Below are 24,860 nucleotides of genomic sequence, written 5' to 3' on the forward strand. Positions count from 1 at the left end.
CAACCCTCTAAAAGGATGCAAATGACCAGCTGCCTGCAAGGAATATAAATCTTTCCATTCCTCACCAGGCTAACGCAGTCTGTTATTAACACAGCTGCTTGCAATTACTGCAAGTTCAAGTCCCACCAGGCCCAAGGTTAACTCAGCCTTCCATCCTTTATAAGGTAGGTAAAATGAGGACCCAGATGGTTGGGGGCAATAAAGTTGACATTGTATATAATATACAAAATGGATGAAGACTATTGCTTAACACAGTGTAAGCCGCCCTGAGTCTTTGGAGAAGGGTGGGATATAAATTCAAATAATTAATAGTAATAACTATATTAATTGGATATAATGAAAGGAAACAATAGGACAGGAACGGTAGGCATATTTGGGCTCTTATGCACGCCCCTTACAGACCTCTTAGGAATGGGGTGAGGTCAATAGTAGACAGTTTTTGGTTAAAGCTTTGGGGATTTTGAGAAGAGACCACAGAGTCAGGTAGTGTGTTCCAAGCATTAACAACTCTGTTACAGAAGTCATATTTTCTGCAATCAAGATTGAAGCGGTTTACATTAAGTTTAAATCTATTGTTTGCTCTTGTATTGTTGTGATTGAAGCTGAAGTAGTCTTCAACAGGAAGGACATTGCAATAGATGATTCTATGAGTTAAACACAGGTCCTGTCGAAGACGGCGGAGTTCTAAGTTTTCTAAACCCAAGATTTCAAGTCTGGTGGCATAAGGTATTTTGTTGTATTCAGAGGAGTGGAGAACTCTTCTTGTAAAATATTTCTGGACAGGTTCAATTGTATTTATGTCTGAAATGTGGTATGGGTTCCAGACAGGCGAGCTGTATTCAAGAATTGGTCTAGCAAATGTTTTATAAGCTCTGGTTAGTAGTGTAGTGTTTCTGGAGAAGAAGCCACATAAGATTAGGTTTACAACTCTTAAAGCCTTTTTTGCGATGTAGTTGCAGTGGGCTTTGGCACTTAGATCCTTGGATATGAAAACTCCAAGGTCTTTAACAGGGTGGGGGTCATCTGTAAGGTAATATCCATCGAGTTTGTACTAAGTGTTTAGATTCTTTTTTCCAATGTGTAAGACAGAGCATTTGCTGGTTGAGAGTTGGAGTTGCCAAGTTTTTGACCATTCTGACACAAAGTCAAGGCCTTTTTGAAGGGTAGCAGTTACGTTGCAGTTCAGAGTGAGGTGTGGACTAGATGGATTTGAGAACGGTTCGGATGGGCTCTGAACTAGAACTAACTTAGCGTATTTTGCTACCTGGGGTGAAAGCTAATAAGTTCACATCATGCATACTGAAGCCTGGTAGAAGTTGCCTATTTTAAGCCTTGAAATGGGGTGACATCTTTCCTTCAGAATACTTGCTGGGAATACCAAAGACTTCAGTTCAGTTCCACAGTATCTTCAAGAGAGCTGCAAAAAAAAAATGTCCTTTCTGATTATCCTGGAGACCCGCTGTGGTTGGGTGAAAGCTAATAAGTTCACATCATGCATACTGAAGCCTGGTAGAAGTTGCCTATTTTAAGCCTTGAAATGGGGTGACATCTTTCCTTCAGAATACTTGCTGGGAATACCAAAGACTTCAGTTCAGTTCCACAGTATCTTCAAGAGAGCTGCAAAAAAAAAATGTCCTTTCTGATTATCCTGGAGACCCGCTGTGGTTGGGTCGAAAGCTGGTTAGGTGATTTTGGTCGTGAAGGCCACACTCAGGATATTCCAATGATTTCTCATCCAAGTGCTAATCAGGTTGTCCTCAAAATACCCTTCTTTTGGAGAAGTAAATGGCGATTCCAATAGAAGAGGGTTGAACTGTGGAGTCCTTGGTGGTCTCTGAGCTTGGTGGTTTTCTTGCAGACATTTCGTGACCCAACTAGGGGACATCATCAGTACTACAAGGGGGTAGGGTTTGCAAAGAGGAGGAGGAGGAGGAGGAGGGGAGGTGTTCTTTGAGCTTGGTGGTTTTCTTGCAGGCATTTCATGACCCAACCAGTGTTAGACGGGAGTAGGGTTTGCAAGGAGGAGGAGGAGAGGAGGAGAAGGAGAAGAAGGAGGAGGAGGAGGAGGAGGAGGAACAATGGAGTCCTTAGTGCTCTCTGAGCTTGGTGGCTTTCTTGCAGACATCTCATGACCCAACCAGTGCTAGAAGGGAGTAGGGTTTGCAAAGAGGAGGACTATGGAGTCCTTGGTGCTCTCTGAGCTTGGTGGTTTTCTTGCAGATGTTTCATTACCAAAGCAGGTAAGATCATCAGTGGCACTCTTTCCACGGCTCTTTTCTCTGTTTCCCTTCTCTTAGGCTGCCATTGGTTGCCGGGTGGCTCAGGTCTTGATGCAATACTGCATTCTAGCCAATCACTATTGGTTTCTGGTGGAAGCTGTCTACCTATACAAGCTGCTGATTGGCGCCGTGTTTTCAGAGAAGAATTACTACACGCTCTACCTCTACCTTGGCTGGGGTGAGATAAAGTGAGGGAAGGGGATGGTGTGTGCCTTTAACGTTGGGGGCCAAGATTCAAATTATTTCAGTCTTCCCCATTATGCACAATGTATTTGGAGGACATCAAGGTAGAGAAGCCCCCATTATACGTTCAGGATACCCTTGGAGAGGCTGATGGAGATGAGATGGGATTTGTCGTGTCCCCCTCCCCCTCCGACGGCCAGGTCTGGGAAGTCTGTATCAAGCGTGGCCACGAAGCCTCTGCAGCTTTGCCAAAGTCCTGTCAGATTTCTCAGGGCAGGCAGGAAGACTTTGCCTGACTCAAGGAATGCCAAAAAGCAGATCCTTTATATAGGCCATGGGGTGTGACTCCATGACTCAGCACTTATCCAGGCCTGCCCCTCCCTTCCTTTTGCTGATGTCGCCTCTCAATTCTCCGGAAGCGGGGATCCGTCCACTGTGAATTCCCCTCCTCCTGATCTGCTGCTGGCAATTCTAGCACATGGCTGGCTTCGTGCTCACACACTGTAGGAGTGAGGTTTGTTTGTTCATTCCTGATATTCTGTCCGGGCATGGTGCCAGGGCTGGAGGCTGGAGGCATGCCAGGCCGTTCCTCTTCATTATCAGACTCTGAATCGGATAGCAGGAGATGGGAGGGGCCCAGCTGAGGAGAGGAGTGAGGACAAGGCACAACAGGATCATCCAACCAACCTTTGTTTTCAAGCACAGAAATGAGGTGTTTGCAGCTAGTAGTTCGACTTTGTATGTAAAGAGGGATGTTGCAATTGGTTGTAGGGACTGGCCGTGAAATAACCTTTTTCAGTGCCATTGTAACTTCAAACAGTCCCTAAACGAATGGTTATCAGTCAAAGACTACCTGTATCCTTTTCTGTCCATCCATCCTTCCTTTATTTTTTTCTTTTTAGATTTTCTTCCTTCCTTCTTTCCTTGAGTCAGAATAATAGAAAGAATTTTATTGCGTCATTTTAAAATCTGCAGAACCGATTCCAAATTGCAAAATTTGCATTCCCTGCGCAATTTCCCCTCCTTAAATTGGATCGATTCAACGGCTTACAGAATCTTGAGGACTTATTTCTTGGGTGCAATGTTTTCAGCACCTAAGAAAAAAGCAGTAAAATAAAACAGGAGGCAGGAACCAACTTGTTGGAGAGAGACTGGCCAAGCTAGGGGGGAGGAGTCAAGTGGGGAATTAGCCTGGAATCTTCACATAGATACAAGAGGGCAAAGCCCGACACTCCCCACCCTTTAAAAGCCGTTGAATTTTAACTTGTCTAGCCCAGATGCAAACTGCCAGTCTAGGAGAGTTCTTGTGAAGTAGCAATAAGCAATAAAGTAGCTAATTGAATTCTTCACGTGTGGATCTGGTTGTTCATGTCGGACACAACTTGCTGGCTGATTCTCATGATCGATTTTCCTTTTTCCTTTCTTTTCTTTTTTTAAAACAGGGACCCCTGTGGCCTTTGTGGTACCCTGGATGGCTGCCAAATACTTGAAGGAAAACACAGAGTGAGTCTAGAGATGCTGGGTGGGAACCAATTTTCTTCTGCTGCTTCTGCCATATCCGTCATCGGATGTTGGCGATCATGTTGGCGATCCTATTTTTGTCAACAGCCACATGAAAAAGAGCTGCTGAGTTTTGTCCAAACCGGTCCCTTAGGTTTTGAAGCCATGATGTTCTTCTTCTTCCTACAACCATTCATCATATGTTTTAGCCTCCAGTCCCCTAATCATCTTAGTTGCTCTTCTCTGCACTCTTTCTAGAGTCTCCACATCTTTTTTTACATCGTGGCGACCAAAACTTGATGCTGTATCCCAAGTGTGGCCTTACCAAGGCATTATAAAGTGGTATTAACACTTCACGTGATCTTGATTCTATCCCTCTGTTTATGCAGCCTAGAACTGTGTTGGCTTTTTTGGCAGCTACCGCACATTGCTGGCTCAAATATGAGTGGTTGTCCACTAGGACAACCAAGATCCGTCTCACAGTTACTACTATTGAGCAAGGTACGACATATACTGTACCTGCGCATTTTGTTTTTCTTGCCTAAATGTAGAACCTTACTTTTTTCACCATTGAATTTCATTTTGTTAGATAGCGCCCAATGTTCAAGTCTGTCAAGATCCTTCTGTATCTTAAGCCTATCTTCTGGAGGGTTGGCTATTGTCTTCTAATGCCCCTTTGGACTTAATTTTGGAGTGCTAACTATAAAGCAGCCCCAAGGCTCTTCAATCCTCGTAGCCAGTAAGACCTATCAACGGTCTATTAGAACATTTATCTGTGCTCTGGATGATCAGACTATGGTCTCATTTATGTTTAATGGCTGCCTTATTTTGTATACTGCAGGTGCTGGGGGGTTAATGAAAACATGGCTTACTGGTGGATTATTCGTATCCCTATTCTGCTGGCATCTATGGTAAGCACTACTCCGGTTGGAATGGGAGGGAGATGACAGGATCTGGTGCAATCTTCTATATTTTTGAAATTCTAGTTTAGGGCATGGGAAGAACATTGACATTAATCTTTGGGGGAGAGGAATTGCAATCCCCATCAAGAGCAGAGAAGAGCAACAAAGATGATTAGGGGACTGGAGGCTAAAGAACGGTTGCAGGAACTGTGTATGTCTAGATTAATAAAAAGAAGGACTAGAGGAGACATGATAGCAGTCTTCCAATATCTCAGGGGTTGCCACAAAGAAGAGGGAGTCGGGCTGTTCTCCAAAGCACCTGAGGGTAGAACAAGAAGCAATGGGTGGAAACCAATCAAGGAGAGAAGCAACCTAGAACTAAGGAGGAATTTCCTGACAGTTAGAACAATTAATCAGTGGAACAACTTGCCTGCAGAAGTTGTAAATGCTCCAACACTGGAAATTTTTAAGAAAATGTTGGATAACCATATGTCTGAAGTGGTGTAGGGTTTCCTGTCTGGCCAGGGGGTTGGACTAGAAGGCCTCCAAGGTCCCTTCCAACTCTGTTGTTATATGATGATGATGATGATGATGATGATGATGATGATGATGATGTAATGTTGAATTGATTTATTTGCGCCGCAAAAAACATGGTACTCTTGTTCTAATTTTTCAACTTGTCCCAAATGGTAGCATGTAGTGTTTTATATACCTATACAGGTAGTTCTCGACTTATAACAGTTTGTTTAGTGACTGTTCAAAGTTACAACAGCACTGAAAAAAGTGACATATGACTATTTTTCACATTTACGATCGCCGCAACGACCCTATGATCACGTGATCAAAATTCAGGCCCTTGGCAACTGACTCATATTTATGAGTTTTTCAGTGTCCCGGGGGGCGTGTGATCCCCTTTTGTGACCATCTGACAAGCAAAGTCAATGGGGAAGCCAGATTCACTGAATAACCCTATTAGTCACTTAATAGCTGCAGTGATTCATTTAATAACGAGGGCAAGAAAGGTTATAAAATGGGATAAAAATCACAAATTTAACAAATGTTTCACTTAGCAACAAGAATTTTGGGCTCAGTTACGGTTGTAAGTTGAGGACTACTTGCACAAATAAATATATTATTGTAGAAAGATGCTTCTTTTTCCAATTTCAATTGCCCTACTGAAGTTTGAATATCGACTCAATGGAGTTAAGGAACTACTTCAATGCCTGGAATAGGTTTTGAAAATTGCTTGCTCAAGAATTCAGCACATAACGGATATAAAAGTATGAAATCATTACGGATTTCATCTTTTTAACTTTATTCTGTAAGGAAAATATTTGTTTGGAAATCTCAAGTCATCTTCTAAAGCCGTGATGGCGAACCTATGGCACGGCGTGCCACAGGTGGCACGTGGCGCCATATCGGTGGGCACGCGAGCATTGCTCTAGCCTAGCTCTGGCGCACATCTGCATGCCAGCCACCCGATTTTTGTGACTTCCGGTCCTACAGAAGTCAGCAAACAGGCCATTTCCAGCCTCCAGAGGGCTCTGTGGGGGGAGGGGGTGCGGAAGGCTGTTTTTGCCCTCCCCAGGCTCCAAGAAAGACTCTGGGGCTTGGGGAGGGCGAAAAACAGGCCTACCGGGCCCACTGTGCCATTCTGTGCCAAAAGTGGGGGTCGCGTGGTCGGGGGGGGGAGGTTGTAGATGCATGCATGGGGGGCAGGCACATTGAATTATGGGTGTGGGCACACGCGCGTGCCCTCCCCTCACTTTTGGCATGCGAAGGCAAAAAGGTTAGCCATCACTGTTCTAAAGCATGCTCCTTTTTTCTTTCCAGATTAATCTCTTGATTTTCGTGCAAATTCTCAAAGTGATCTTGGCTAAGTTACGGGCTAGTCAGAAGGACTACGCGGATTATAAACTGCGGTGAGTTGAGATCTCCAGGCCAGCAATGGTGGTTGATTGTGGCTTCCTAACAGAAGGTTGTATCTAGGCCTGATTCTGCCTTATTAATTCTGACATCTCCACGCTCTCCTCCAGGTTAGCCAAGGCCACCCTCACCCTCATCCCTCTCTTTGGGATCCATGAAGTGGTCTTCATCTTTGCCACGGATGAGCAAACCACGGGAATCCTGCGCTACATCAAAGTTTTCTTCACACTTTTCCTCAACTCCTTCCAGGTAACTTTTCACCTCAGTGCCATTCCGATTGACCTTTCAGATATTTATGGTTGGATCCTAGTCACTAAAGGTAAAGGTAAAAGGTTCCCCACACACATACGGGCTAGTCGTTCCCGACTCTAGAGGGCGATGCTCATCTCTGTTTCAAAGCCGAAGAGCCAGCGCTGTCCGAAGACGTCTCCGTGGTCATGTGGCCGGCATGACTCAACACCAAAGGCGCACGGAACGCTCTTCCCTTCCCACCAAAGGTGGTCCCTATTTTTCTACTTGCATTTTTACGTGCTGTTCCTATTTACTTACTCTTTTCATGTATTCAAATAAGGTTTATATTTTTACCTGTTATCTTATATATGCTTGTCAAAATAAATAAATATAAATAAATAAATAAATAATAGATAACGTGTTCTATCTCCTACAGGGGTTTCTGGTTGCTGTTCTCTACTGCTTTGCCAATAAGGAAGTGAGTATCCCCTCCCTCCACCTCTCTTGACCCATCACTAATTCTGAACAGTTTCAGAGGGTCCGTTCAAGCCAGGGGTGAGCAGCTGAGAATTCGCAGTGGTTCGGGAGAACCTCTAGCTAAGATTCTGTGCAGTTTGGAAAACCCCCAAATCCCACTTCTGGCTGGCCCTGCCCACCCCACCCCGCTCATCGCAGGAGTCCCCACATGGCCCATTTTGGATGCAGGTAAGTGCAGGGCACACACGGAGCCTCGAGGAGGGCAAAAAATGGGCCTACGGGAAGTTTGGGAAGGCCAGAGGGCCTCCAGAGCCTGGGGAGGCCGTTTTTGCCCTCCTGGAGACTCGTGGAAAGCCTCTGGAGCCCGGGGAGGGCCGGTTTAGCTCTGCCTGGTAAGGCCTGTTATTAAGAACACAAAGCCTGCAATTACTGCAGGTTCGAGCCCGGCTCAAGGTTGACTCAGCCTTCCATCCTTTATAAGGTAGGTAAAATGAGGACCCAGATTGTTGGGGGGGCAATAAGTTGACTTTGTAAATATATACAAATAGAATGAGACTATTGCCCTATACATTGTAAGCCGCCCTGAGTCTTCGGAGAAGGGCGGGGTATAAATGTAAACAAACCAAACCAAACCAAACCAAACCAAACCAAAACCAAACCAAAAACGGTCATCCCCCGCCACACCCATCCAGCAACCGGGCAGAGAACCCCTTGCTAAAAATTTTGAAGCCCACCCCTGCTTCAAGCTATCTCTAACTCTAGATTAAAATGGCACTTGCAAAGATGGTCTACACCAGCGTTTCTCAACCATGGCAACTTTAAGACATACAGATTTCTACTCCCAGTATTCCCTGGCCAGTTTTGCTGGTCTAGACTGAGAGTAATTAAGAACATCTTAATTGGCTATGTTTTTTTAAAAAATAGAACAAATCTACAGTGTAGGATTTCGGCTTTACAGAGTTACTGTAAGCTTACAAGAAGAAGCCTAGATATTAATAAAATTCTACTTCTTTTCAGATCTACGTTTTCAGAGAATATTAAGGTTCAGGTAGCGGACTGGGATTGCAGAGACCCATGTTCAGGTGCCCACTCAAACAAGCAGGTGACAACTTTGGGCGAGTCATTCTCCCAGTGTATCCCTGCTTCACAAAGAGGTCCCTGTGTAATTAAATGGAGACATCCCCATCACATATAAAACGCTATGCCCAGAGAAAAGGCTGGATGTAAATATTTTTTTTAAAAAAATGCATCCACCTTTTTAGCTATTCCCGGATAACAGAATCACCAATTAATCTTCTATAAATTTGGGTCTCCAAAAATTCCAATATTCCTAGGTAAAGGTCCCCCTCGCACATACGTGCTAGTCGTTCCCAACTCTAGGGGGTGGTGCTTATCTCCGTTTCAAAGCCGAAGAGCCAGTGCTGTCCAAAGACGTCTCCGTGGTCATGTGGCCGGCATGACTCAATGCCAAAGGCGCACGGAACACTATTTCCTTCCCACCAAAGGTGGTCCCTATTTTTCTACTTGCATTCGAACTGCTTTCGAACTGCTAGGTTGGCAGAAGCTGGGACAAGTAACGGGAGCTCACCCCGTTACGCAGCACTAGGGATTTGAACCGCTGAACTGCTGACCTTTCGATCGACAAGCTCAGCACCTTAGCCACTGAGCCATCGCGTCCCACTGGGTAGGCAGAGCTAAATGCTGTGAGGTCCCGGAAGAATTGTGAGCTCTCAAACATTCTTGTTTTTCCATCCAGGTGAAAGCTGAAATGAAGAAGAAGTGGCAGTTGTGGAAACTGGACCATCCAACAGTCAGCTGCAGTCAGTGAAGGAGATCATATGGAATTTGGTACATCACACAGCAGGAAATGAGCAGAAGCTGTTCAGAGAAACTTTGGGATTGCTCCGAATGGATTGTTGCTGCTGTTTTAAGGCAATTATGACGTACTCTGGAATGATGCTCTTTGATGGTTTGCTATCTTCACTGTCTTGAGGCCAAAAGATGGGGAAAGATGGTTGACTCAGTGTCGGCAGGAGGAGGAGGATTGGAAGTTCTGAAGAACATCTTGAGAGAACTGTCTGGAACCAACAGCCAAAGGAATCTTTTCAAACAACATTGCATGCCTATATCATGGACCTCAATTAGGTCAGGATTCAACTTTGATTGGTCAGACTTGGCTTTCGTGACAGGTAAAAGGCCTTCATGCTCTCCAGGCAAGTGTTTTGCTCTTATGGCTTTCATATAGCAGTGGTGGCGAACCTATGGTATGCGTGCCAGAGGTGGCAGAGCGCTTGCTATGGGCACGCCCCAGCCTAGCTGCATCACATTTTTCCGGCAGGGGGGAGAGAGGGAGGGAGGGGAAGAGAGAGAGAGGGAGAGAAAGAGAGAGAGGGAGGGAGAAAGAGGGAAAGAGAGGGAGGGGAAGAGAGAGAGGGGGAGAGAGGGTGGGAGGGAGAGAGAGAGGGAAAGAGAGAGAGAGGAGAGGGGAGGGAGAGATGAGGAAAGAGCGGGGAGGGAGGAGAAGAGACAGAGAGAGAGGGAGGGAGGGAGAGGGAGAGGGAGAGGAAGAGAGAGAGGGAGGAGGAGAAAGAGGAAAGAGAGGGAGGGAAGAGAGAGGGAGAGGGTGGGAGGGAGAGAGAGAGGGAAAGAGAGGAGGGAGAGGGGAGGGAGATGAGGAAAGAGCGGGGAGGGAGGAGAAGAGACAGAGAGGAGAGAGGAAGGGAGGGAGGAGGGAGAGGAGAGAGAGAGAGAGAGGGAGGGAGGAAAGAGAGAAGAGAGGGAAAGAGGGGAGGGAGGGGAAGAGACAGAGAGAGGGAGAAAAAGAGAGAGGGAGGGAGGGAGGGAGGAAGAGGGGGAGGGGAAGAGAGAGAAAGTGAGAGAAAGAGAGAGGGACGGAGAGACAGAGAGAGCCAGAGAAAGAGGAGGAAAGAGAGAAGGCAGGAAAGAGAAATGATATTACAGAAGTTTTTCTTTTTTATTGTTGCTAAATGTAGTATTCAAAAGCCGGGGGGGGGGAAATGAAGGGGCATAAAAGTGCATTGATCACATTCTTCTTAGAACATTTAGCTGACCTCTGCCTTGTTTATTGTAGGTAGCAAAACCTCATCATTCAAGTTAAATTGCCATGTTGGAACTTTGCGATACATAAGTGGGTTTTGGGTTGCGGTTTGGGCACTCGGTCTCGAAAAGGTTCGCCATCACTGTCATACAGCGAGGTGTGGACAGTCCCAAGAGGTTTCACTTCGTTTTCACTTCTGAACATCCTGGACAAGGGCTCCCCACTCAAGCAACGGCTAAGACGCTGAGCTTGTCGATCGGAAGGTCGGCAGCTCGGCGGTTCAGATTCCTAGTGCTGCCGTGTCACGGGCTGAACTCCCGTTACTTGACCCAGCTTCTGCCAACCTAGCAGTTTGAAAGCACGTAAAAAAAAAAAATGCAAGTAGAAAAAATAAGGGCCACCTCCTTGGTGGGAAGGTAAGAGTGTTCCGTGCGCCTTTGGCATTGAGTCATGCCAGCCGCAAGACCATGGAGACGTCTTCGGACAGCGCTGGCTCTTCGGCTTTGAAACGGAGATGAGCACCGCCCCCTAGAGTCAGGAATGACTAGCACATATGTGGGAGGGGAATCTTTACCTTTAAACTGCAGAAAAGGATGCTCTATGAAGGACTGGTGTACAGAAGGGTTTAGAGTTAAAAAATTCCACATCTCTTATTTAAAAAGGATACTGGTATTGGACAACCATGGTGCCCAGCTGTCCAAAAAGAGGATGAAATTGTAATGTTTTAAGCCTGCATAGTAAGAAAGAACCATACTCACCGTTTCGTATTAAAAAAAGAAAGGCAAACCTAAATCCTTTTTTTAGAAATTATTTGCAATGCATGACTGCCCCCCCAAAAACAGCCTCAATCTAGATTCTGGGAAAAAGAGGATGGCCAATGTGAATGAAACTATTTTGGAATTTCAAAAAAAAGCATCCCTGCCGATATTGAATCCTGACAAATGTTAGGAAAATAACACTTCATGTGAGCTTAGCCCAGCCTGGCATGTTCCTTTGGATTTAAAAAATATTGGTGCTTATAGACATTTGTACATGTATTAAAGAGTGTAAATAAATATTTTTCCAGCAGAAGAGATGCGACATGGAGTAATCAGCTGGTCAGGTCTATCAATGAAACATATTGTGTGAAATCATTTCCTAGAGTCTCGATGGTGCAGTGGTTAGAGTGTAGTACTGCAGGCTACTTCTGCTGACTGCCAGCTGCCTGCAATTTAGCAGTTCAAATCTCACTAGGCTCAAGGTTGACTCAGCCTTCCATCCTTCCAGGGTGGGTAAAATGAGGACTCAGATTGTTGGGGTCCATAGGCTGACTCTGTTAACCGCTTAGAGAGGGCTGGAAAGCACTGTGAAGCGGTATGTAAGTCTAAGTGCTACTGCTATTTTCCTTCCTTCCATCCAGCCATCCAGTATTGCAGGCTGACTCTACCCACTGCCAACAGTTCGATCCTGACCGGCTCAAGGTTGACTCAACCTTCCATCCTTCTGAGATGGGTAAAATGAGGACTCAGATTGTTGGGGGCTATAGGCTGACTCTGTTAACCACTTAGAGAGGGCTGGAAAGCACTGTGAAGCGGTATGTAAGTCTAAATGATATTGCTCTTCCTTTTCCCCTTCCATCCATCCATCCTTCCACAGTGCGCAGTGGTTAGAATGCAGTATTGCAGGCTAATTCTGCCAACTGCCAGGAGTTCAATCCTAAGCAGCTCAAGGTTGACTCAGCCTTCCATTCTTCTGAGGTGGGTAAAATAAGGACCCAGATTGTTGGGGGCAAATAGGCTGACTCTCTAAACCGCTTAGAGAGGGCTGCAAAGCACTGTGAAGCGGTATATAAGTCTAAGTGCTATTGCTATTTCAGCTGGGTGATTAGTTCCGATAAACACCTTCCAGTGAACTACTCCACAGAGTTTCTGCATATATGGCCCCTTCCACATGTTCTCGAAGAGAGGACAAATTCCCACTTAAGCATGGTTTACAGAGCTGGAGGCCACGAGACAGGATAAATGTCGTGTCCCACTCCTCCGCTGACGGCCGGGTCAGGGAAATCCGAATCAGGTGTGCCTCTACAGCTCTGCCAAAGTCCTAGCAAAGTCCTCAGGGCAGGCAGGAGACCAAAAAGTGACTTCAGCAAGATATGTTTAGACTTTGCCTGACTCAGAGAATGCCAGAAAGCAGATCCTTTATATAGGCCATGGGGTGTGGCTCCATGACTCAGCAGGCCTGCCCCTCCCTTCCTTCTGTTGCCTCCGCCTATCAAGTCTTCTGACACGAGGGTCACTCCAGTCGGCAGCTGTTGTCAATTGACCTCCCTCAGGCTCACATGCTGTGGAGGAGGGGGAGGGGTCTAGTTGCTCCGTTTGCCTGGGCATGGAGCCAGAGCTGGGGGCTGGAGGTATTTCCTCCTCTTCAGCCTGTCTAGGCATGGAGCCAGGGCTGGGGCCGGGAGGCATACATTCCTCCGTGTTCGGAAGCAGGTAAGAAGGCCCCGGCTGTGGTGAGATCGGACAAGACACAACAATAAGATTGTTTTCAAGCAAGCGTTTTGAGTCTTTACAATATCATTGTTTTATTTGAAAAGCATCTACTTCAGTATATCAAAAATAGATTGCAGTTTTTATTTTACGTCGCTATAAATAGCCAGAGGTCTGGTTTTCATAACCAAAAAAAAAAAAAAGTTCAGGTATGAAGACCTACCTGAGCTGTACCACGTCAGTCGGTAACTGAGCATTTAATGACTGAATCACCTTCTTTACAAAACAGTCCCTGCACATTTAAGAGTAGCTGGCATAACAGGGGGAAAAAAAACATATCCTAGCTCATGCGTCTTCAACCTTGGCAACTTTAAGACGTGGACTTCAACTCCCAGAATTCCTCAACCAGCAAAGCTGGCAGAGGAATTCCGGGAATTGAAGTCCACCAGTGTTAAAGTTGCCAAGGTTGGAGACCCCTGTCCTAGCTAGAAACACTGCCTCCACCTTTCTTCAACCTTGTGCCATGTACATCATGATTACTGTCTACATTGGCTCTGAGGTCATTTTGAAACCTCCAGAAGGCACCAGATGGAGAAGGAAGAGTAAGCTCGTAAAAAACATGCCATCCTTTGAGTTCATTCTCCAGTTGGAAGCAGAACAGCCATGCCCGAGGTTTAAATTGGTTTCTGTTTCGTAAAGATCTATCTCGCTTTGCCAGACTATTATTTTTTTTAAAAAAAAATCACAACCTTTAACATAAAAGACAAAAGTTTTACAGTATATGATCCGGAAAACAAACAAACTCAGATTATAACAATTATTAAAAAATCGAAGTACATTCATTAAAATATTGTACCGCTTCTTGAGGAATAAACTTAGGATGTGCACTGGAAAATAATACATTATACACCCAACTCCCTTTAATTATGAGTGTTAGCAGCTGTGAACCCTGGAGTGGTCCCCTCAAGCTTGAGAAATACTCATGCGATTATGGGGTGAAGCAGAGAAGGAAATCCAATCAATGAACAAAGGCAGCATCAGTCTTCGGACCAAAGACAGAATCTTTCTAAAAGCCATGTTAATCTTTCTGCACTGCTTGAACATGTCAAGGAACAGCACACAAAAGCTTGCTGCTGATGGCAGTTAAGCCGGTTCTGGGCGATTCATTTTATAGGACAGGGGTGTCAAACTCCAAGGCCCGGGGGCCGGATCTGGCCCACGGAGTGCTTAGATCCGGCCCGTGGGGCTGGCCTGCAAATAGCAATAGCCTGCGGTGCCTCTGTTAGCAAAAACGAGGCATTGGGGGGGAGGAGGGGCTCTGCGCAGTCCCCCACCCCCGTGTCCCATTTTCGCTGGCAGAGGCAGCAAGAAGAAGAAAAAGAAGAAAAGATGGAAAGAGAGCAAGGAAGGCAAGAGGGGAAGGAAGGAGAGATTAGAATGAAGAGGGAAGGAAAAAGAAGGAAAGGAAAGGAAAGGAAATAGAGAAAGGAAAGGAAAGGAAAGGGAGGGAAGGGAAGGGAAGGGAGGGAGGGAGGGAAGGAAGGAAGGAAGGAAGGAAGGAAGGAAGGAAGGAAGGAAGGGAAACTATAATGAGAGTGAGGGAGGGTCTCAGAGAAGTCACCTTAGCACTTGGCCACCACAGGTCCCTCTCCCCCCCACCCAAGACCCGTGTCATGGCCACCCCCATCCCTGCCATGTCCACCTGGCACCTCCAAGATCAAACACAACCCTGATGCAGCCCTCAATGAAGTCGACTTTGACACCCCTGCCTTACATACACTAGGTTTACTATTCTTTCTGACCAGGGTGTTACGTCTGGGCTCTTCAGAACTAATCCAGAGTCCTTTGTTCCGCCTGAAGATTTTACAACTCCGGTTTTGCAAATGGGAGCCCCCGCCTCACATTGTCAAACGTTGAGACTAAAGATCTCAAAAGGGACATTTTGTTCCTGCGAAAAATAAGCCTTTCCACTTCTTCTTCTTCTTCTTTTTTTTTAAAAAAAAATCACATTTGATTGGAGGAGAAAAGAAAGGATAAAATTGAAGGAGGGGAGAATTGCAAACTCTTTCGGCCTCTAAGTCAAAAGAGGATGAAGCCCTAAGAGTTTTATTGCCATGTCGTTTCCTGTTGCGGACACTGAGATGGAGGAAGAAAAACCTTAGATATCGATATCAACAATGCTTGCTTGCTTATGAAGAGGCAGCAAGCACGTCTTCCACAACTAGGCGCATGTGAATCTTGCTTGCTTGGGCCCTTCCAAGCTTTGGAGAGGTTCTCCGCTCACCGCTCTTTCTGGCTTTGAAGAATCAGACCCGCGTTCCTCTTTCAGCAGCGCAGTCGGGCCATCCAGCAGATCTGCCCTCGTTCGCCACCGAGGGCAGCCACGTCTTCCTTGCGCTCTTGCGCTCGCTTCACTCTTGCAGGCAAACACAGCTTCAGGGTGGAATGGTCACCCAACGTCGGCATGTCTGCAACACGAAGCCTGGTTTCAGCCAACTTTAAGGGACAGGAGGAGCAAAAACTTTAAGGGCCATGGTAGCTCAGGCTGTTAGAAGCCTGTTATTAGAACACAGCTGCCTGCAATTACTGCAGGTTCAAGCCCGGCCCAAGGTTGACTCAGCCTTCCATCCTTTATAAGGTAGGTAAAATGAGGACCCAGATTGTTGGGGGGGCAATAAGTTGACTTTGTAAATATACAAATAGAATGAGACTATTGCCTTACACACTGTAAGCCGCCCTGAGTCTTCGGAGAAGGGCGGGATATAAATGTAAATAAATAAATAAATAAAAAACGGGCCCTGCTATTTGGGGCAGACGCTTCACAACACTGAGCGGCCTTTGGAGCTGGGCACATCTCAGATCACATCGGGACCCAAGTTTTTCCAAGGCATAAACGGGGATTCACGCGTTGGGGGGCTGAGCCACAAATAAGCCACGGATGGCTTGGTGTGGATGCAGAAACCCAACGTACAGAAAGTTAATCTAATAGCTAGACAACCCATGATCCTTCGGGTCATTGTTTCAGGGAAATTTCTTACCTAAACAGGATGGAAGGAAGGAAAGAAGGAAAGGAAAGGAAAGGAGTCCCTGCAGATTTTATTCCATTAGTCTGCTGACTGCCAGCTTCCTGCAATTTGGCAGTTCGAGTCTCACTGTCTCAAGGTGGACTCAGCCTTCCATCCTTCCAAGATGGGTAAAATGAGGACCCAGATTGTTGGGGGCAAGAGGCTGACTCTCTAAACCGCTTAGAGCCCTGCGAAGCGGTATATCTAAGTGCTATTGCTTTGCTCTTCCTTTTCTCCTTCCTTCCTTCCTTCCTTCCTTCCTTCCTTCCTTCCTTCCTTCCTTCCCTCCTTCCTCTCTTTTTATCTTTCTCATGAGCCAGCGCTGTCTGAAGACATTTCCACAGTCATGTGGCTAGAATGACATTGCAGAGCTCTGTTTCCTCCCTACGAAAGTGGTACCCATTTATCTACCCTGTTTCCCCAAAAATAAGACATCCCCTGATAATAAGCCCAATCGGGCTTTTCAGCGCGCATGCTAAAATAAGCCTCCCCTCCCAAAAAAATAAGCCCTCCCATAAAATATTTAAAAGCAGAGCTGGAAATTAGGTAAGACGGCAAGAGGAGCCCCATCTTGCTCCATACACCCCAAAATAATAAGACCTCCCCGAAAATAAGGCTAAGTGCTTATTTCGGGTTTCAAAAAATATAAGACAGGGTCTTATTTTCAGAGAAACACGGGTACTCGCATTTGCATGCTTTCAAACTGCTAAATGGGCAGGAGCTAGGCGAGGACTCTCTGTAGTAACTGGGAAGTAGTCTAGCTTCTCGTTTCCCAGAATGGTCAGAACTGCTGGTTGCCTTCTATCGCTGCACCATAGAGAGTATTTTAACTTACTTGCAGCTGTGTATGGTTTGCCAATTGCACAGTGGAAGATAAGACAGCGCTCCAGAGGGTCAACGTTATTGCCCAGAGGATCATTGGTTGCCCTCTCCCCTCTTTGAAAGAGCTTGATAGCTCCCGCTGCCTTAAGAAAGTTCAAAACATTCTTAAAGAGCCATCTCATCCTGGGCACCCCCTTTTTTTTTTGAACTATTACCATCTGGCAGACGGTACAGGTCAATAAAAAACAAGGACAAATAGGCTGAAAAATAGCTTCTATCCCAGGGCAGTAACCATGTTGAATTTTACGGTATAGTGCAATATCGGGTTTTCGGTTTCAATTATATAGAACGTAAAGGATGTATGTTTGCGTTTTTATTTTTATAATTACAATGTACACCGAAGACGGCATTTAATTTCGTTGTACCACGTGCAATGACAATAAAGTAAACGATCACTATGGTCAACCAAACGCCTTCAGGGCCATTCTCTTGGTCTCGAAGACCACAATGTTTTTACATGCCAACATCCACTCTCAATCTTGGGGGCTATTTGCTCCTCACTTACCTTCCTCTACTGCTAGGGCTGTTTGCAAACAGCCTTCCCCTTCTCTGGACATTGCAGCCTCTCGAGGTTACGGTTGACAGAACAGAGAGTTGTCCCTAGAGAGACAGAACAGCTCAGTTACCACCAGTGTTGGATAGTCCTCCATTATGACAGGCAAGCAAACTAGCTCGGAGGGAAGATGCCCTTTATTCCATTTACTGTCAGGCGCAAAGGATCAGCACCATATGCTAAGTGGCAGTTTGGAAAGATTTATTGCTCAAGCCTGTCTACAAGAATCTAGTCAACTAATGAACTATTTTTGAGAGACTGCTTAAGGAAGAAAGACATTTTAGAAGAACCCATGGTAAATATTGGAAGATGGAACGTTGTTTTGATATTGATTGATGAAGGTTGGATATTAAAAACTATGTACTTTATTCAAGAACAAACACCAACTCAATCGGAAATTTCTGAGAACTCTAGGAGTGGAATGGTCTGATATATAATGGATTGGAAGAAATGTATTTTCTTTGTTTCTGGAAGGGGAGTTGAGGTTTTAAGGAGTGACTATGGATTATGATTTGTGTTATATTTTAATTTTTGTTGTTAGTTTTATACCTTGTATTCGGTTCTGGGAAGTCCCTGGGGGTGGGTGGGGGGAGGAAGGTGAAGGGAGGGGGAGGGGGGATGAGGGTAGAAAATGGATTGATGGTCAATGTACAAAGATGATCGAAGACGTATAATTAATGTAAGATCGGAGCTGCCTGGCTACCACTTCAGAATGATGGGAAAGAAGGAAGTAGAAGAGAGAAGGAGGTAGGAAAGAGAAGAGGAGGAAGAGGAAAGGAAGGAAGAGGGATAGAAGAGGGAGAAGAAAGGAGTAGGGAGGAAGGAGGAGAGGATGTAGATAAAAGAAGGGGAGGATGGTTGTGGAAAGTAGAAGAAGGTAGAGAAGGGAAGAGAGTTAAAGGAAGGGGGTGGTGACTGGGCAGGTCCGATTAATTGTATATGATGGTACATTAAATATGTTATTGGATATGAATGTTAAAATAAAACTTTTTTTAAAAAAAAAGAATCTAGTCAACTAAAGTTCAAATCTGAACCGGTGTCAGATAAGGATCAACAGAATTCAAGCAGGACTGAGCCAGGATCATTTGTGGCAATGTAAGGAGTCTAAGCTGATGACACATTTAGCTCTGCCCCCCTAGCTCTGCCAGCTCTTCCCCTACATCTATTTCCCTTTGATAGCAACCATTGGAGGGGTGAAACACACACCCCGCGCGCTGTTCTACTTACCCCATGCCTTCTTTTGGCGTGCACTGCGCATGTGTGTGCAACTTGCATTTGGTGCGTGGTGCGCACTGCACATGCGCAGCCAACAAACCGGTAGTAAACCGGTTCAGATTTCACCACCGGACCATTGTATGTGCCATGCTGCTGCGGTCATGTTGATCAGATCAAGGAGAAGACAAGTGTTCAACAGTTGGTATTAACCTTACCCATTTCCCCTACACATTCCTCCAGAAGAGCTGACAGCTCAGGCAGGCTAAGGGCCTTCAAGGTAGGTAACCATTCTCCGGGGTCTAAGATTGAGAAAGAAATCGACAGAGTTAATTCAAGACAGCATTGTTCTAAAGATGGACATGAAAGAAGCCCCTTCCCCACTTTCAGGCAAAGCAGAGCCACATCTTTATTTTTAAGGGCGCGGGGGGGGGGGAGAGAAACAGTTCAGCTGGTTTGTCTTAAGAAAAGTAGGAAAATATTAGGATAGCAGCAGCACTAGCAATAGCACTTAGACTTATAAGTGCTCACAGTAAGTCTCACAGTGCTTTACAGCCCTCTCTAAGCAGTTTACAAAGTCAGCCCCTTGCCCCCAACAATCTGGCTCCTCATTTTACAGACCTCAAAAGGATGCGTTGGTTGATGATCTCTGGAGGGCCAGGGATAGAGGTTGTTCCTCTGCCTTGGTCCTATTAGACCTCTCAGCGGCTTTTGATACCATCGACCATGGTATCCTGCTGCACCGGTTGGAGGGATTGGGAGTGGGAGGCACCGTTTATCGGTGGTTCTCCTCCTACCGGTCACAGACGGTGTTGACGGGAGGGCAGAGGTCGACCCCGAAGCACCTCACTTGTGGGATGCCGCAGGGGTCGATTCTCTCGCCTCTCCTGTTCAACATCTATATGAAGCCGCTGGGTGAGATCATCAGTGGTTTCGGTGTGAGTTACCAACTGTACGCTGATGATACTCAGCTGTACTTTTCCACACCGGGCCACCCCAACGAAGCTGTCGAAGTGCTGTCCCGGTGCCTGGAGGCCGTACGGGTCTGGATGGGGAGAAACAGGCTCAAGCTCAATCCCTCCAAGACAGAGTGGCTGTGGATGCCGGCACCCCGGTACAGTCAGCTGCAACTGCGGCTGACTGTTGGGGGCGAGTCATTGGCCCCAATGGAAAGGGTGCGCAACTTGGGTGTTCTCCTGGATGGACGGCTGTCTTTTGAAGACCATTTGACGGCCGTCTCCAGGAGAGCCTTTTACCAGGTTCGCCTGGTTCGCCAGTTGCGCCCCTTCCTGGACCGGGATGCCCTATGCACGGTCACTCATGCTCTCGTGACATCTCGCCTGGATTACTGCAATGCTCTCCACATGGGGCTTCCCTTGAGGAGCACGCGGAGGCTTCAGTTAGTCCAGAATGCGGCTGCGCGGGTGATAGAGGGAGCCCCTCGTGGCTCGCATGTGACACCACTCCTGCACAGACTGCACTGGCTGCCTGTGGCCTTCCGGGTGCGCTTCAAGGTTTTGGTAACCATCTTCAAAGCGCTCCATGGCTTAGGGCCGGGCTATTTACGGGACCATCTACTGCCACCTATTGCCTCCCACCGACCCGTGCGCTCTCACAGGGAGGGACTCCTTAGGGTGCCGTCCGCCAGGCAGTGCCGACCGGCGACACCCAGGGGAAGGGCCTTCTCTGTGGGGGCTCCCACCCTCTGGAATGAACTTCCCCCAGGACTCCGCCAACTTCCTGACCTTCGAACCTTCCGCCGCGAGCTTAAAACACATCTATTTATCTGTGCAGGACTGGACTAGAATTTTAATTTTAAATTTAATTTTAATGGGGTTTATATCATTTTAATTGTAATTTTAAATTTTGGCCTATTTAAATAAGTTTTTTAATTTAGTGTTTTACCTTGTATTATATTTGTATTTTTTACCGGCCTGTAAACCGCCCTGAGTCCTTTGGGAGATAGGGCATTATAAAAATTTGAATAAATAAATAAATAAATAAATAAATAAATAAATAAATAAATAAATAAATAAATAAATAAATGAAAGACTGAGTCAACCTTGAGTCGGTCAGGATCGAACTCCTGGCAGTGGGCAGAATTAGCCTGCAACACTGCATTCTAATCACTGTGCACCGAGGAAGGAAGGAAGGAAGGAAGGAAGGAAGGAAGGAAGGAAGGAAGGAAGGAAGGAAGGAAGGAAGGAAGGAAGGAAGGAAGGGCAATAGCACTTAAACTTATACACCGCTTCACAGTGCTTTGCAGCCTTCTCTAAGCGGTTTACAGTCAGCTTCTTGCCCCCAACAATCTGGGTCCCCATTTTACCAACCTCGGGAGGAGGGAAGGCTGAGTCAACCTTGAGTCAGTGAGAACTGAACTGCAGTTGGCAGTCAGCAGAATTAGCCTGCAATACTGCGCCACCCCGTCACCAAGGAGGAATATGACAGACTATTCATGAATTGGCAGAGACCTGGTAACAAGGTCAGCCAATGAATAGGCATAGTAACAAGGTCAGCCAATGGGAACTGTTTTGAAAACTGAAACTGAAAGGATCCTGGGCGTGGTTTAGGCTTAGCTTAACTGCTCTGTCTAGAGGAGGCTCTCTTTGTCTGTACTTAGTTCTGTGCTCAGCTCTAAAACGAAACTAGTCTGGTCTTGTCTGCTCTGAGCTCTAAACTGAAACCGATCTCTCCTCTCTACCACATTGGAAGAATCAGCCATTGGTATTGTATATTTATTTTCATGTGTTCTGTTTTATATAAAGAGAAGTTAATGAATCCTGCTGCATCGGTTATCTGTGTGTGCCTTCGGGATGTGATTTCTGCAACGAACTCTGACAGAATAGGAAAAAAGGAGAGTTGGTTTCAAGTTGTGAAAGAATGTAGTTAGGCAGGAAGTGCATTCTCAAGAGGGAAGGAGTAGATTCCACAGGAGTAAGAGGAAACTTAGCCCAGATACCATGTGTGAGAATTGCATATCCCACTTACTGGCTTCTAGCTGTGCTCTGATCTCCGATCTCTGGCCGCCTGCCTCCTCCTGGTTGATCCGGGAAGCCAGCTCTGCCTGACAGGCCCTTAAAAGAGAAACCAGAAGGACATCAAGAGGTTTCTATGAAAGAAAATCACACACAGAAGCAGAGAAGCCACAAGAAACAGGATTATTCTCGTGGAAGGATAACAGAGAAGTCCTCGATTTACAACCAATCATTCAGCAACCCTTTGATATTACAAGGGTACAGAAAAAAGTGACTTAGGGACTGGTCCTCGCATTTATGACCATCGCAGCATTCCCCCAACGGTCATGTGATCCAAATTCAGGCAACCAACATGTATTTACAACAGTTGCAGGATCCTGGGATTGTGTGATCGTCATTTATGACCTTCCCAGACAGCTTCTGACAAGTAAAGTCAATTGGGGGGGGGGGGGGAGGGGAGACGGATTTGCTTAACAACCGCATGATTAGCATTTAACAACTGCAGCTATTGCCTTAACACCCATGGCAAAAAAAAAAAAAGGTTGTAAAATTAGGTGCAATTCACTTAATAATCGTTTGCTTGGCAATGGAAATTGTGGTCCCAATTACGCTTATAAATTGATTTTTATTTATTTATTTATTTAATCACATTTGTATACCGCCCTATCTCCCGAAGGACTCAGGGCCGTTTACAGCCTAATAAAAACATGCGTATAAATACAAAATAAAACACCAATTTAAAAAACTTATTAAATAAGGCCGAATATTAAAAATTGCAATAAAAATAATAAAACCCCATTATTAAAACCAAATTAAAATTTAAAATTCTAGTCCAGTCCTGCGCAAATAAATAGATGTGTCTTAAGCTCGCGGCGAAAGGTTCGAAGGTCGGAAAGTTGACGAAAACCTGGGGGAAGTTCGTTCCAGAGGATGGGGGCCCCCACAGAAAAGGCTCTCCCTCTGGGCGTCGCCAGTCGGCACTGCCTGGCTGACGGCACCCTAAGGAGTCCCTCCCTGTGAGAGCGCACGGGTCAGTGGGAGGCAATCGGTGGCAGCAGACGGTCCCGTAGATAGCCCGGCCCTATGCCATTGAGGACTGTTTTGTCTTCCTATCCCATAGTCAATGTTTTTTATACAGCGGGGGTGGGGTGGGGAGCTCCAAACTCGGCAACTTTTAAGACTGGTGGACTTCAAACTCAGCAACTTGAAGACTTGTGGACTTCAACTGCCAGAATTGAGGAATTAAAAGTCTTAAAAGTTGCCACGTTTGGAGCCCCCCCCCACTTCCCCGCTATACAGCATTGCTTGCTTCTCAGGCAGCATCCCAAGTAGAGCCCTGGAACGGAAGAGTTGTTGTGGTCCACCAGCAGCCTGTGGAGCTGGCAACGGAGTCAGACAGTGATAAGGCTGAGGAACAGCGTGGGCCAGTCCTGGAGACTAGACAAGGCCCAGATGAGGGCTCTGCGTCAGAGGCAGAGGTAAGGCCAGGGCCATCGGGGAGTGAGGTGTGGCCTCCAGAGGCTGATAGTAGTGAGGCAGAGGAACAGGAGGAGCCTGTTCCTAATGCACGCATGAGAAGAGCTGCCAGAAGGCAAGAGCAGCTCAAGCAAAGAGGACGACTCAGGAGTAGAGCCAAGAGATGATTGGCCCCTCCCATAAGGTTTAAAAGACCAGCAATGGCGTTTGAGCTCTTTGTTGGAAAACAACGTTGATAGCTTTGTCTTGTTGCATTTGTTTCGGTGTCTTCTGAACTTTTGCCAAGAAAGGCCTTTGGCAGTTTGCCTAATTGGACCAAGGTTGGTGATAGGACTGAGGAATTGTGTTGGGAGGAATTTGCTTTTATTTAGTCGAACTACTGCAACGAACTCTGTAATTCTCAGCTGTTCGAAAAAACTTCATTTGTTTTTACACTGACTGTGTTTCGTACTACCTACTTGGGCCTGGGTCACAACAACAGTCCTCTAAGAAAAGCCACCTGAGCCTTCTGCTTTTCTAATTCTTGCCATGACGCTATGAGCACCAGTGCTCGGGAAGAGGGGAAGAGCAAGGAAGGGAATTCAAGGGGAGTAAATGGCGTCCCCTTGAAGGCTCACTCACCGCATCTGTTCCAGGAGGAACCCAGCACTTCTGGTGATGCCCTGGACTTCTTGGACTCGAGCCTGGGTGTTGCTCCAGGCCACATCCTGCTCCATGAGGCAGCTCTCGACCACCGCTCGCAGCTCCTGCTCTTGGCTCACCTGTCCTTTCAGCCCTTTGACTTCCTCACACCTCTGCAAGGAAAGACAGGAAAAAACAGACTAGAGTCCAGTGCTTTGTGTCCAACCAGAGTCCAACTCTGATGATGTTCTATGTCGGGTGTATGTGTGTGTCAAACTCGATTTCATTGAGGGTCGCATCAGGGTCGTGTTTGACCTTGGGAGGGGGGCATGGCCAGTTTGACCTCACTCATGTTGGGGAGGGGGCGCCTGTGGCTCCCAAGCTCCGTTTTCAGCTGGGATGGCCTCCTGCAGCCCTCTGCCAGCAAAAATGGAGCTCGATCCATTTTTGGCTGGGACGGCCTCCTGCAGACCTCTGCCAGCAAAAATGGAGCTCGATCCGTTTTCGGCTGGGACGGCTTCCTGCAGCCCTCTGCCAGTGAAAACAGAGGCCCCCCTGAGCTCCGTTTTTGCTGGCAGAGGTACTGCAGGCTGGACTTTCGCTGTTTCCAGGGCAGCCTCACGGGCCAGATCTAAGCATCCCGCAGGCTGGATCTAGCCATAAGTTTTTTGGTTTTTTTTGCATTTATATCCCGCCCTTCTCCGAAGACTCAGGGCGGCTTACACTATGTCAAGCAATAGTCTTCATCCATTTGTATATTATATACAAAGTCAACTTATTGCCCCCAACAATCTGGGTCCTCATTTTACCTACCTTATAAAAGATGGAAGGCTGAGTCAACCTTGGGCCTAGTGGAGCTTGAACCTGCAGTAATTGCAGGCAACTGCTGTTAATAACAGACTGTCTCACCAGTCTGAGCCACAGAGGCCCTTTTTGTTTGACACCCCTGTTTGACACCCCTGTTCTGTCAGTCAAAATCTGATGAAGCTTTTAACTCTTAATACCAAATCCACTTCCATCTTTTCACCTGCCGGACTTCCTCTGACTTGAAG

General features: G+C 46.4%; 2 protein-coding genes across 7 annotated transcripts in view; one reads left to right on the forward strand and one right to left on the reverse strand.

Moving 5' to 3' along the window:
- The window catches only part of LOC131185245 (glucagon receptor-like), a 29,154-nt gene extending 19,330 nt beyond the window's left edge, over nucleotides 1-9,824 (forward strand). Inside the window, exons 7-13 of the mRNA XM_058157605.1 lie at nucleotides 2,298-2,457; nucleotides 3,905-3,965; nucleotides 4,804-4,873; nucleotides 6,698-6,786; nucleotides 6,901-7,039; nucleotides 7,458-7,499; nucleotides 9,255-9,824. Of these exons, the coding sequence (XP_058013588.1) occupies nucleotides 2,298-2,457; nucleotides 3,905-3,965; nucleotides 4,804-4,873; nucleotides 6,698-6,786; nucleotides 6,901-7,039; nucleotides 7,458-7,499; nucleotides 9,255-9,326 (633 nt within the window). The 3' untranslated portion in view covers nucleotides 9,327-9,824. The remainder of the gene's footprint in view (nucleotides 1-2,297; nucleotides 2,458-3,904; nucleotides 3,966-4,803; nucleotides 4,874-6,697; nucleotides 6,787-6,900; nucleotides 7,040-7,457; nucleotides 7,500-9,254) is intronic.
- Nucleotides 2,479-24,860, reverse strand: part of ANKS3 (ankyrin repeat and sterile alpha motif domain containing 3) — a 39,296-nt gene continuing 16,914 nt past the window's right edge. For 4 of the 6 annotated variants that reach the window (XM_058157598.1, XM_058157603.1, XM_058157602.1 and 1 more), the window contains 5 exons: nucleotides 23,809-23,981; nucleotides 21,725-21,810; nucleotides 18,955-19,038; nucleotides 17,477-17,571; nucleotides 13,108-15,492 (listed from right to left, as the gene is read on the reverse strand). In XM_058157598.1, the coding sequence (XP_058013581.1) occupies nucleotides 17,489-17,571; nucleotides 18,955-19,038; nucleotides 21,725-21,810; nucleotides 23,809-23,981 (426 nt within the window). In that variant the 3' untranslated portion in view covers nucleotides 13,108-15,492; nucleotides 17,477-17,488. Of the gene's footprint in view, nucleotides 5,184-13,107; nucleotides 15,521-17,476; nucleotides 17,572-18,954; nucleotides 19,039-21,724; nucleotides 21,811-23,808; nucleotides 23,982-24,860 lie in introns of those variants that run through there. The other 2 variants (XM_058157599.1, XM_058157600.1) reach the window with 2 other exon arrangements.

This window comes from Ahaetulla prasina, chromosome 14 (assembly GCF_028640845.1).
Source record: "Ahaetulla prasina isolate Xishuangbanna chromosome 14, ASM2864084v1, whole genome shotgun sequence".
Taxonomy (NCBI): Eukaryota; Metazoa; Chordata; class Lepidosauria; order Squamata; family Colubridae; genus Ahaetulla; species Ahaetulla prasina.